This window comes from Gavialis gangeticus, unplaced genomic scaffold (assembly GCF_001723915.1).
Source record: "Gavialis gangeticus isolate Ggan-Ray unplaced genomic scaffold, GavGan_comp1, whole genome shotgun sequence".
Lineage (NCBI taxonomy): Eukaryota > Metazoa > Chordata > Crocodylia > Gavialidae > Gavialis > Gavialis gangeticus.
In genome coordinates, this window is record NW_017729026.1 from 18,033,143 (window position 1) to 18,047,504 (window position 14,362).

The window sequence follows — 14,362 nt, forward strand, 5'->3', positions numbered from 1 at the left end:
GAACATTTTACATATTAGGAGGTTCTTGCCAGGTACAGTGCAGACAAATCCAAGTTTAAGCTTTACTTTGAGATGTGGTGAATCATACAGTATGCACAGTAATTTATCTAAGTATCTAACCAGTGACGGTGGGTATTTGCTTGAAGTGAGCAAAAGGGTAGTAAGCAAATGCAGCTAGTAAGGTAGGCATGGGGGCTGCTGATGCTTCTAGTAGTCCATTTCATCCACCTGAGGGGACTAACATTCATTAGCAAGGGCCATGTTCTTCCTTGAATGAATAAATTTTGGGCAGTGAATTTGGTTGGACACAGAAGAACACCACATTTTAAACTCCAGGTGGGTTCTTGGGACCTTTCCTTCTTTTTGGCCTGTTACTGCCCTCTCACACCACTTGATACAATGTTTTCCTTGAATGAGATGTTCATATCCACTCACCTGCTCCTTGCTGTCTCCCAACAAGGACATCTGCTCCTGCCATGCAGCCCATGCCCAGAATGCAGACCACAATTCCGATGAAATGCACTGCCTTATATCGTACCAGCAGGAAGAACCAGGACAGTAATATCACCACTGGGATGACAAAGCAATCTAGGAGCTGTCAAAGAGGAGAAATGAAGTCAACAAAACACTGTCACAAAAGTTACTTTAGAATGGAAGGAGTTACTCAAGACAAAAGGAGGAAAACAGAGGACTATTTATCGATGGCTATACTCGGTAGTAGATCCAGAAGTAGAGTGAGGGGTGTGTGCTTACACTCTCCTTTAGCTGTGCTGTGCATGTGTAATGAGCTGGGAGCTCATTGCTCAACGTAGGCTCCTGCTGCAGCTCTTCATATACAGCAAATTCCCTGCGCTCACCACCTGATTGATGCAAGAGCATCCACAGCTCACTCCAGAGGAGTCACCACAACCACGCCATCTACAAAGGCATGGCCTCCAGAATGGTTGCTTGGGAGGAGCCAACTGCAACTGGCATCGATGCTATGCCAAAGTCAAAGTGCTGAAGGAGTGGTATAAGAAGGCCATAACAACATGTTATAATGGTATAAGAAAAGGAACTTGCAGGGTGATTTCTGCCTACTATGAAGAGTTACTCCAGATTGCGGGGGCAGGGAGCATTGCTTGATAGAGCCCTGCTCTGTTGCTGAGTTTGGTCAGTAATGGTGAAAGTGGCAGGGTGTACCTAACAAGAATGCCCTGATGGTTGTGTTTCAAGGGCTCAGCCTCTTGTGCTTTGTACTGGCTCACAAGCCACTGAGCACTCTCTGCCAAGTCCTTTGGAAAGGTTCCCCTTTTCACTTTGCAGATGTTATGCAGGATGCAGGCCAAGATAACCATTTGGGGTAGGTAGTACTCTGTGCTGTCCAGGCACACCCCCAGTTCCCTCCACTGGAACTGGTCAGCACTGGAGGTGCTTTTCATGGTCATGTGGTAGATGCTCAGCCAGTAGTTGAACAGGTCCATCCTAGCATCCAAGTGCCCTGTGTAAGGCTTCGTGATTCAGGGGAAGAGTGGGTATGCTGGGTCCTCATATAGCTGAAAGAGGGAAACAGTTACCCTCTTCACTTTGATGTTAGTATCCCCATGGGCAAACTCCCCCCATGTCATTCCTAGAGTACCTAAAGACCCTGCAGTCATGCACCCTGCCTGCACAGCTGGTGGTCATAATATAAACCTGCCTTGGTGGTTCACAGTGTTGGAGAAGAAACCCTAGCAATTTATATACTCCATGCTTTGGTGGTCAGGGTACAGGATGGCAAGGTAGATGCCACTGGGGGGCCTGATGCTGTTTGAAAAGTCTATGCCATCTTCCCTGGTGTCCTGCATGACATTGTCTGTAGGTATACTGGTGCCAGTGGTGCAAAGTAGGTAGCACATGTCAAGGAGGCATCTTCCCAGGGTCTTGATCAAACTGTCTTGTGCTGTCATGCTATTGCTCAGCAGCTGGCAGATTGTCTGGAAGAAGAGAAATAGCATGCCCAGGTAGACCATGCCTGTTTTGAGCAGGAAAGGAGAGATAGCACCTTCTGCTCAGCCAGGGACTGCAAGGCAAGGAAATGGTAGGCATCCATTTGTGGTTCCCTGGGGTGACAGTGCCATTCCTATAACTGATGAGGCCTCTGGGAGCAAAACTGGTCTGCTCTCCAGCCTTGAAGCTGACGGGAAACTTCCAGCCATTTTGAAGTGTTTCAGATGGGAGGGGCCTATATGTCTTCAGCCTGATGCTGAAGTGCTCCAAATGTGAAGCGCTTCATATTGGTGTGGGATTTGAAGTGGTTCACAAAAACATCTGTCCACACCTGAGAAGTAGGATAGATTAGCTTGGGCAGAGTACTGCATTAACATGCCCATGTTGCTTTCAGCATCTCAGCGATACCTCAAATATCTCTGTATGGTAATATATTGAGATATGTGTATGTACTCATACAGTCTGACTTAAATGCCACTGACGTCAATAGCAAAATTCAAACTGAAGTCAGTAGCTCAAGATCTGACTCATTAACCAAAGTAGTGCAGGATCAACAGCTATATACCACAAAGGTATGCAATGTTACTTAATAATACTCCAGATTTTTTCCATTAATTAAGCTGATTTTATATCCATAATGAGAAGGCAGAATAAACAGCAATAGCTTAGTCTAACATAAAATGGCTATAAAAACAGACAGTGTGTGTGGCCAAGTAATTGTTCAGGTTTTGCTTTAATATTTATTTATCTGGGGCTAATCTCAACTCTGGCCCTTTTTTGGAATGCACCTGTTTGGGACAAGAGAAAAAAGGGATATGCATCCTGATTTCTGCAGACAGAATATGCTGTGAAACTGTAGATTGCCTGTTGCTTTTTGTCTTTCAGTTAGCTGTATTGCAAAAGAAAGGGAGCAAATTACGCTGATTATACTGAGCAGCCCTCTATTATGGACCCCTATTTTTCAATATCAAGGTTTGTCATTAAATAATAAATGCACTATGGTTGATTTACACAGCAGAACAGTTGTTTAGTCCAGTCATTAAAAAACAGCTTGTCCTAACAACACAATCCTTGTTTCCCTGACTTTAAAGCTTTTATGGTAATAAGGTACGTTTAGCTCATGTTTCATTTATGATATTTAACATCTTGTTAGTAAATTAGGGTCAGTCATCATACAGCCATTTGACTGCTAGTATATTTCCCATTTGGTATAATCTTTTGCTTTTTGTCTGCCTATTCTTGAAGTGTATCTATATAATCAAAATTAATCCAAAGGGAAAAGTTATACCCTTACATGAAAATGGACACAAGTATCGTTATTTTCATGATGTTCTAATTACACACAATCATTTGTAACAAAGAAGATGGTGATATCTCATAGGCACATATCTTGGTCTTTCTAATGTTTCTGCTTTTATCATGTATTTGCTTTATACTGTTATTTTAAAGGCATATATGATGGGAAAATAAACTGAAAATATTATTAAAAAGTCTGTCCATATAATTCTTTTAACTTAAATCAATGAGTCAAATCTGAAACCTATTGATCTGTTCTGATATGGCAATCTGATACCTTCTTATTTTAACATGCTGGGCAAAACTGCTTTAGTTGGTTGAAGACACCTATTGATTCTAATAGTTATCACATTGTCTTGGAGTTGACCTATATTGATGTTGATGACCTATATTGCTCACAGACAGTCCAGTGATAGCACTTTCTAAATAATTACTTTACTTATTTTAATCCTTTTGTGAATTAAAATATATATCTTCTTGCTGACAATACATACATTTCCTCTGATCTATACAAGTGCAATGAGAATGCATGTACAATGCAGGAATATACTCTGAACGATATACGGTAAAGAGGACCTGAACAATCTTCAGAAATAAAGTCACTAGTGCACAGGAAGATTGTTTATACGCATCAATATCAAAAGGAAAATGCTGGTCAGCAAATCCCCAACAGAGTACAACACAGAACAGCTGAACTGATTCTTCTTTTTTAAACATGCACTGAATTTTTTCCCCACAATTACAAACCCTTCCTCACGTTAGGGCTTCTCATTAGCACTGCCCTCAAGCAAATCGTGTGGCAAGAGCTTTCCCTCACAGCTGCCACCTGTCAGTAACTAGCCCTGCGGTACTGCAGCAGCAGTTGCTATAAGGACTGATCCAGTGTCAAGAGGGACTTTATTGCCCCCACCTCACCTCTTCTAATTAGAAATTCCCCTTTGGATGCCTCTAATGTGACAGATCTGGGAAATGCCAGTTCTCTGTGTAAATCTGAGTAGTCATCATGAACAGCACTTAGAGGACCAGCTGTACCTCCTCCTAAACTTACTTTCATTTTGAAATCATAAGGAGAGAAAGTAATAAAACCCCACACTCTCAAATCCATGCACCATTTTACCTTGTTAAGAACATGCCTTTCCTACTACTGACTCTCAATAAATGAAGTTGTAAGCATACTACACTAGCAACTTTTGCTGAACAATGGACTTCCTGACACTTATTTTGCCTTTTTCTCATAGTTAAAGTGAGAAATGGTTTTCACCGCTTTTCATAACTAGCCACACTCCAGCTACAGAAAACCATACACACTCAATTTACCTACCATACATACTTGAATCCAAGACAAGGGTTTTTCCCCATTCAACATAGAAAAAAGCTGCCCCATCACTTTACCTGCTTGCTCTGCCCCCCACAATTTCTGCTCCCCCGTTGCTTACCGGCAGTCGCGGGTCCAGCCCCGTTCCAGCCTGGGGCATGGAGCACATGAAGCTCTGACCCTGGCCCAGCCATGCAGTAGTTCTGACGTCCCAGGGCTGGAGCTGTTGCCACTGCAACTGCTGGTGCATGGCTGGGCTGGGACCAAAGCTAGACTGTGCTCCATGCCCCAGGCCAAAATGGGTTAATATTAATTATTTTTTGAAATATTTCAAAAGCATTTGAATTAAATTTTACCTTGTTGTGTTTCTAACTTCTGCATTTCATTTTTTCGTTGTGTTGAATACCTTTTATTTTAAATATTTTTAAGACTTACCTAATTTTAAATGTTATCCCTTTTTTGCATCCAAATAGTTATCCAAAATTCAGGAATAAATGGACAACCAGGAGCCCTGTGGGTTGTTTTTATTAGGAGAAACTACTGATAGAGTCAATTAACAATGTAACCCCAGGTATTTACAAAGAATGTACAAAGGCCTATTTCCTTGACAGAAGAGAAACCAACACCAGACAACAGTTTGCTTACAACTGGAAACCTCTTTCAGCCAACACGTAACCCAAAAGCTCTCTCAATTTTTTTCTTTAGGCATGCTATTAGGGCTCCTGTGGTTGTGTATTATGCTTTCTGACTTTCTTAGCTCTGATCTTATCTGGCCTTCCTGCCTTGCTTTTACAGACCTGCAAATCTTCCTGAAACAGTGCCCAGGAACACCCCTGCCCCTAAATGTGCCATGCACAGCCCAGCATTTTCACTGGAGGCTTCTGCTTTTTGGTTCCATCAAAAATCTTAATGAATTTTTATCACTATCGTAAATGAAAGGTGGTACTACACCCAACCCACAGCAATATATTATATTTAGTATCCAATACATTTTTATAGTATCTAATATTATATACAGCATTGTATATTATATCATGTTATATCCTACACCATATTCTGCTTGTAAGATATATGTACGACATTTTAATATAATATGCAATATATAACCTTTATATTACAGCAGATTTTTATGTTTTCATGTGAAAAGTTTTCATGAAGGTGTTTAGATGTTTCCAAAACAAAATATTTTGGAACTTGTGTTCTACAGTAAATTTTGACATTTTGTCCTGATTTGGGATTACATTTTGAAATGTCAGAATTTCCCATGGGATAGAAATTCTATTTCCTGGCTGGCTCTCTTAGCTCTGTTGACCTTCTGAAGCTGAACACAAATGTAAGAGGTGTCACTTCACCAATGACATGTCTGTGATATTTATTTTCAAGACTGAAGAATAACTATGTAAAACCAACTCTTGTCTCTCCTCATTCTTCAGAATGTGGCTCAGCTGATCACTTTTCTTTGCCAGGAATGAGCAACACTGCATCTTGAGTTCTTTAGAAAACTTTGTAAGACTCGCTTCTTCATCCTTTACTCCCACTACTCTCTATGGTGTTTCTGACATTCACATTGATATTACTGCCTCGGTTTCAATCCTGAATCTATATTTTAATTTGAGGACAGGGTATACATGAATAAGCGTGTGTGTCTGCATGCTCCTAACAGGTGAAGGATTTTAGTGATTTGATTTAAAGGCATGGAAAATCTATGCAGGTACAGCAAAAAAAGCAGAGGTTAAGTACATATATGAATAAAATGAGTACAGACAGGCATTCCCCTACTTCCCTTCTTCCTTTGCTGTACATACTACAGTCAGAAGCAGCTCATTTAGAGGTAGACAGGAGCTGTGACGCACCTCTGATATTTCTGAAATTGGCTCACTCCCGGGGGTTGGAAATGGATGTTTATCTCCAGGTAACTTGTTAGAATCCTCCCAGTGCCAGTGGTGACAGGTAGTTAGTGTAGGATAAGCCAAGAACAACTGGAGAAGTTCTCAGCCAAAGGAAACTCGCTGATGTCTCTCTTGGCAAAGCCTTTGCTTTTGAGCACCAGCAGTTATATGTAAAATGGAAACAGAGGACCAGATCACAGCTGTTTGAAATGGATGCTGTTCCATGAACTCTCATGGAATTTTGTATGCTTACAGAAGCAGAGATTTTGGCTCAGAACAAGTTCAGTCATTAGATTCAGGACCCTGGTTACCTGGCTAAGCTGATTCTGGTCGGAGGTTTTACAGTCCAAATATTAAGAAGAAAGCATTTCAAAATCCACTACTGAAACAAAGGCAAACTGCTCTTCAAGGGGATGTTGGGCACATTCTTCTCTTTATGCACCCAAAGGGCAGGTACCCAACCACGTAGCTGCCATTTTTGGAACCTATGCAAAGCCAGTAATTCTATTCCACATGTAGTCTGGACATGCAAACTTCCATATGGCTACTGAGCATGTGCAGTAAGCTTCACGCTAGCTAGGCTGGTAGTTTGCTCCACATCTGCATACCTGGGTGAGCATTTGTCCCAAAATTATAGCTGGACAAAAAAACCATGGCTAGTAGGCATTAGATGCCAGAAGAGGGGTCTGAATAATGCTTAACCTGTGGACCAGTGGCTAGACCCCTATGTTAGTAAGTCAGAGAAATGCAAGTTCAAATTCCCCCGGATGAAAAGGACAAAGTACATGGGTTTCCTGCTTCCTAGGCGAGTGCCTTAACCACAGGGCTAAAATGTGAATGTGCCCTCCTCTCCTGTTTTCTAACACCCAGTAATCATCAGTTTTTTATCTGGCTAACATTTAATTTATGTGAGTACAGAACTATGTATCTGCCTGGGCAGAGTACACTCTACTACACATGCTCAGCTGACATGTGGAATAGAACAGCAATTGTGCTTTTGTTCTAAAAACGGAAGTTACACAGCTGGGTAAGTGCCATTTGGGTGTGTAAAGGAAATACAATTCTGCTTTTTAAGTCTTGACACAGCATCTTCCTGTTATATATATGCACAGAATGTAATACTTTTTCCCTGTGCCTGTTCTGTAAACCATACTCGCATTGCGTTATTCCCTCACCATGCAAAAATATTTCACAGGACACTAAAATATGACTTATCGTATGCACATTAGGGGAAACATTCTGCCTTAGCCATTGCTAGAGAAAAAATGCCAGAATTGGTAGAATAGTATTGCTGTTCCTCTACTCCTAATATTCCAGATGTATTTTAAAATTATTTCACACCTTCTGCCTCAACGTACACTAACTCCACAGGGACCAAAGAGTAAGCAAAGTATATTGCCATACAGCCCTCCTATGATACGTACTTACTGCTGACTCCTTTTCTTTCCTGGTGGCATTTGTTGAGGTATGAAAACTGCCAAAGGTAATTGGAACAGTGATATATTGCTAAAGCTCATGGTAATTCACAAGCAGCACAGAACATCAGTAACAAAGTTTTATCACTTGTCTCTTGGTGTCTATAAATTCCAGGTTTTACTACTTTTGTTTTCATTGTGCCAATCAAAGGCTTGAGTGCCCAAGGGATAAATTACCAGCTAAATCATCAGTTGGAAACATGGCTGTCTTTTCTTCAGTGATCTTTTTATGGCTCTGTATGCACATATGACAGTAATGTGGTCCAGGGGTTTGAAGAACCAGACTAATTATATGTTTAACATACAAGCAAAAAGAATAACAATTAATACTAGATAATACAAAAGAACAGTACCAAATGTATGTAAGAGTAAAAAGCAGTAAAAATTCTTGCAATAAAAGCACTGCATATCGAGAGAGAGATATATATGGAGTATACTTGTATACTCACAAACACAGCTGGGTGTGTGTGCGCCTCTGAGAGAGAGACAGAGTGAGAAAGAATGTGTTTTATGGAGCTATTTGATATACAGGCATACCTCGTTTTTTTGCGCTTCGCTTTATTGTGCTTTGCAGATATTGCTTTTTTTACAAATTGAGGCAAGACCCTCCACCAGCAAAAAGATTACGACTCGCTGAAGGCTCAGATGATGGTTAGCATTTTTTAGCAATAAAGTATTTTTTAATTAAGGTATGTACATTTTTTTTTAGACATAATGCTATTGCACACTTAATAGACTACAGTATAGTGTAAACATAACTTTTATATGCACTGGGAAACCAAAAAATTCATGTGACTCGCTTTATTGCGATATTTGCTTTATTGCAGTGGTCTGGAACCGAACCCGCAATATCTCTGAGGTATGCCTGTAGTGGGAAATAACTTAGCTTAAAGACAAGGTTAGTTACATTTGTAGCACATACAAAGTTAATGAAGTTGGTAGAACGTGCATGATGTAATGCATTGTAAATGCAGACAAGGAAGCTGAGGTCTTTGTGTGTTCGTGTGAACAGTTTTCACAGGAATATATACCTACACACACACACACACACACACACACACACACACACGTTCCTGCGTATACTGAATCTAGACTTAAATAACTGAAAGAACTTCACTATCTTTTAATACCTTGGGGGACAAGAATTTTATCTACAGTAGAAAGTGGTATCCCTAACTATACTTAAAAGAATCTTGAATAGTTATTAAATCTTCTAGAGGCCTACACTAGGGATGTGTAAAAACAGCTAGGATAAATAAGGAAAGTATCACCACATACAGTCTTAAAAGTTAACTGTATAATCTTAAAATCAGTCCTAAGGGAGCTAATTCTAATGTACACAGGAGTTTTAGATACGCTTTTTATACACCTGCAATAGCTGAAACTCAAGAGGACTGCACAACCTAATGCAGTTTGGATTAAACTGCCAAAGCAAACTAGGGAATATTCTACACATTTATAGGCAGTTGGGAATCAGGAGTTCAAAATGTTATATCTTTACAGTATATTGGTTCCTCTTGAATAATCAATTTGTGGTATGTTTGAATGTACCTTCTGGGTGAATGCGACTATTTCAAAACACACTGACCTCTTCAGTGTTTGATTTGAAATGAAAAAAGATATTATGTGACATCAGCTAGGCAGGACTAGCCTGCCTATGTGGTTGCAATTGTACCATCATGACATGCAGGGCTGTCTATGATGTTGACACAAGAAGGACAGGCTGAGACAATATGGCCACATCCAGATGATTGTGGACGTTTGGTTCCCCTGGGGACAAGTAGCAGCACCGTACTTTGTGCCCCCACTACTTGTCCCCTGGGAACGTCTGTGCCATGAGCACTTTGGCACATGGCAAGTTACCCAGGGTGGGGTAGGGGAGGCTGGGGCCAACACTGGGCTGGCTCCAGCAGCCTTACCCGGGGGCCTCCTGGAGCTGCAGCAATTCTGCCATGTGGATTCTGGCTGGCAGCCGAAGCATGGCTCCGGACAGTCCGGCTCCACTTTTGAGCAGTGGGCACTGCCGATCCATGCGCTGCTCTGCCTTTTTTTTTCCTGCAGAATTTTCTGATCCCTAGATATCCCCCCAGATATCCATGGGTGAAAAAAACCCGCTGGAAAAAAAAGGCAGAGCAGCACATGCATAGGCAGCGTGCCCTTGCAGCACAGAGGACATCTAAATGAGCAGTATGTGGCACTGCACATGTGTCTACGGTGCCACATACTGCACGGCCACGCTCATCTGGACGCAGCCTATGAGGCCAAGACTGGTGCCAAGACATTCTGATATAAAATGGAAAGGCCATATTCTAGGGAAGATAGGAAGTCCAGCACTGTGTCGGATTTATCAGTATTCTAATCCAGCATTCTTTCCTCTGAGCTATTACCAGTTCCTTCCATGGAAGCTGCAGATGGAGAATTATATAATGACTTCCTCATAAAGGAAGTCAGTAATGGTCCTATACCTTGTAGTCTAAGTTGTAAACTTCAGATTGACTTTAAATGTAATAAACAGCATGGTCTGTAGTGCAAGCACTCTCACTTTTACATTATTTAAAGAAAAAGAGAGGGAATCATTTTGTTTCTCGACTGTACTGCTCTTTGTTTCCGTATCATGATGGTGTCCTAGGGAACTGACTGAACTGCTCACTATCAAATAGTGATCCTGGAGCAATGGGCATTTCAGCCATATTTAATCTGAAGCACATCCAGAAGTTAAGGTTATACCAGTATAATCTTGTTAATTAGAATGACTCTACTTTCCAAACAAATCTAATGACAGCTGCATGGAAAACTCACCAGAAACTATTTATTTCCTAACAAGGCTGTGTCAACATGAACCGCTGACTGCACAGTACCTTCTTACTACTGTGCAGTAGCGATGTCTGGCAGGAAGCATGATGCGATACTACTGCACTGTAGGGGTGTGTGAAGCAGGCATATTCAATTCAGATTCGGATTTGGTGCAATTCGCGAGACAGTGATTTGATTAAGTCGATTGAGACTGTCCCGATTCGATTTGGCTGAATCTGAAGATTCAATTCTGATTCGAAGAATCAGCGATTCAGCCAGAAACACCTTTGTATGTTTCTTCTATGTACCTCAAGGTACCAGGCACAGCTCGTGAACCCTGCGATGGTGGGGTGGAGGGAGTGTTCCATGGGAGCGTGGGGGAGTCCCCTGTGCACTTGGCGGTAGACCTGGAAGTGGACTGGAAGTACTTCCAGTTCACTTCTGGGTCTGCTGCCAAGCACCTGGGGGACTCCTCCAAACCTCCCCAGCTCAGCAATCAGTCATGGGGAGACCCTGGGTGGCCCCCCAGACCCAGAAGGCACTAGTCACCGAGCCAGGGAGTGAGGGGGTGCCCTGCATGCTTGGCAGCGGACTTGACAGTGGACTGGAGGTAATTCTGGTCCACTTCTGGGTCCGCTGTCGAGCACGTGGGGGACCCTCCCCCCCACTGCCATGGGACACGCCATTCACTCCACAATCTCAGCATTCACGAGTTACGCCTGGTACCTTGAGGTGCATAGAAAAAACATATACAGCTGTCTACTGCCAAATCATTGAATCTCTCCAAATTGAATTGGAGGCATCTAATTCGATCTGAAGAGATTAACAGGTCTCCTGATTTGATATGGAGATTCGTCTGCCAAATTGGGCCGAATCTCCTCCAAATCAAATCAATGACCAAAGCTTTGCACAGCCCTACTGCACAGTAGTAATGAGCTACTGTGCAGTCAGCATCATGAAAAAGCCATTTGGCAATGGTACTGCACAGTAACTGCAGTTACTGCACAATCATTCAGTACTTGTATAAATAAGTACTATTGCTTATACAAGTACTAAATGACTCCACAGTAACAAGTGTGCAATCAGTATCTCATGCAGATGTGGCTACAAGGAAGTAAAACTTGTTAGAACAAGTTTTAGGTAATTGTCTCATGGAGTATGGGGGTAAGACAGATGCTATTACAGGTAGCAAAATGTAGTGCTATGCAAAGATGCTTGCACTCTAGCAGTTACACCCCAAGGAATTATGCACAGAAAAAATCAAAATAATGTGCAGAACAACTCAAAATGATGCAAAATTAATTACTTCTATTTTTTTTACAAATTAAACTAAATATAGCACTATTTGAACCTTTTTTAGAAATATATGAAGGTACTTTGTATGGTTGGGGGGTGCGTGTGGGGTGTGTGTATGGGGGGATTTATGAAGGTGTAAGGTTGTGTGTATTGGGAGGGTTGTGGATGAGTGTGGGGTTTGTGATGGGTGTGCGGTTTATGGGGGGTGTGAGTGTAGGAGTTTGTGAGGTTTGAGGGTGGGTGTGGGGGTTGTGGTGGGGGTTGTGAAAGGGTGTGGGCTTGTAGGTAGGTATGGGCCCCCCCCACATTCCCCTCCTCACATGGTGCACAGCCCCTGCCGCTGGTGGCTCAGCAGCAGCAGGCAACAGGCCCTCAGGGCGCTCATAGCCACAGCAGGCAGAGCTCTCGGCAGCACGCATCTCTGGCTGAATCCCAGGGCCTGCATGTGCTGGCATGGAATTGGCCCCCAGCTCACCGGTGTGCATCTTCACACCAGATAAGGCTGGCTCTGTGCCAGCATGTGGGGCTTGCAGCACTGCAGGCAGGAGCCGCATGCCATTGGGCCGGGTGGGCTCCATGGCTCTCTGGGTGGCTTCCCACTGGAGTGTTGGAAGCCCCACGTAGAGGCACTGAGCTGGCCGGCCTGGCCCAATGGTGCATGGCCCATATACACCCACAAACCCCACACCCAGCCACACCCCTCCATGCCCACCCCTCCTCCTGCAGGCAGGAGCTCCCTTCCTCACTTATCCAGCTGTCCAAGCATGCAGTTCTCCACATCATAAAAGTAGAGGCATAAATCCAGCTGCAGTTAAATTATGCAAAATTATGCAATTATTATGCCTTTCATGCACAAAATTGTGTGGGTGCATAATTGCATAATTCCCCAGGGTGTAAGCATGGCTGTCTCCAGGACTAATTAGCCTGGGTGGGGAATTGGACTTGCACAACTACAGGTACCCACACTAGCTGTCTTTATGACATGGTAGCCTAGTACACATAATAAAAAGACAGTTTAAATTGGAAAATGTGCCTGTCCTAGGGAGTATTTAATATTATTTGGCAAACACCACCACCCAAGGTTTGGAATTACAGACTGAAGCTGGAACTGCAAATCAATATCAACAAAGCTTATGTCTATAATTAAGGCATTTCTAGCTTCTCCTTTTTGGGAGCTGCCTAATGTTTTCTCCTAAAAGCACCACAGGTTCAGTACATTTGCATGTTATTTTTGCCTGATGGAGCAGAGACTTCATGAGACAAAAGGTATATGCTGTAAAACCGATTTTCAATTGCAATGGTCCATGTACCACTGCTCTGAAAATATTGTCTTTTATTGAAGTGTCATTGTCGATCTATTAACAAGTCAGTACCATAAAATGCTTATTTTCTAGACATCAGGGAAGCAAAGGAACGAGTCTGTCCAGAATAAAATCCTCACAAAGTCAGTGAAGGCATTAGGTTCTCATTTGGTGTAAATGAGCACTGTTTTTACTTGAAACTATGCTGATTTGCACAGGCTTAATATGTGGCTCAGGGTTTCTTAGGACTCAATTTTGCAAGGCACTGCTACCTGCCAGCACGTGGTGATTGTATTCAGCACCTCACATGATGTAGAATCAAGTCATGGAAGGTCCCTGAAGAGAATGGCACCATTCTACACACACACACACACACACACACACACACACACACACACACACACTCTCTCTCTCTCTCTCTCTCTCTCTCTCTCTCTCTCTCTCTCTCTCTCTCTCTCTCTCTCTCTCTCTCTCTCTCTCTCTCTCTCTCTCTCTCTCTCTCTCTCTCTCTCTCTCTCTCTCTCTCTCTCTCTCTCTCTCTCTCTCTCTCTCTCTCTCTCTCTCTCTCTCTCTCTCTCTCTCTCTCTCTCTCTCTCTCTCTCTCTCTCTCTCTCTCTCTCTCTCTCTCTCTCTCTCTCTCTCTCTCTCTCTCTCTCTCTCTCTCTCTCTCTCTCTCTCTCTCTCTCTCTCTCTCTCTCTCTCTCTCTCTCTCTCTCTCTCTCTCTCTCTCTCTCTCTCTCTCTCTCTCTCTCTCTCTCTCTCTCTCTCTCTCTCTCTCTCTCTCTCTCTCTCTCTCTCTCTCTCTCTCTCTCTCTCTCTCTCTCTCTCTCTCTCTCTCTCTCTCTCTCATCATTTCAGCACATGCTCATCTCACTCTACCTGATCTTAGGGCTTATCTACATGTAAAAGGTAAGTCACATTATGACAGATTGTGCATTTAAAACACTGCAATATCATCAAGTAACTCCATATGTAGGCAAACACTAATAAAACAGTCCAGAACAATTCTGGGAAGGAAATGGGGAAATG

The 14,362-nt window shown here is 42.6% G+C and overlaps 1 protein-coding gene across 1 annotated transcript in view; it reads right to left on the bottom strand.

The window, feature by feature from the left end:
• The window catches only part of SLC35F1 (solute carrier family 35 member F1), a 221,239-nt gene that overhangs the window by 73,128 nt on the left and 133,749 nt on the right, over positions 1–14,362 (bottom strand). Inside the window, exon 4 of the mRNA XM_019520219.1 lies at positions 436–595. Coding sequence (XP_019375764.1) covers positions 436–595 — 160 coding nt within the window. The remainder of the gene's footprint in view (positions 1–435; positions 596–14,362) is intronic.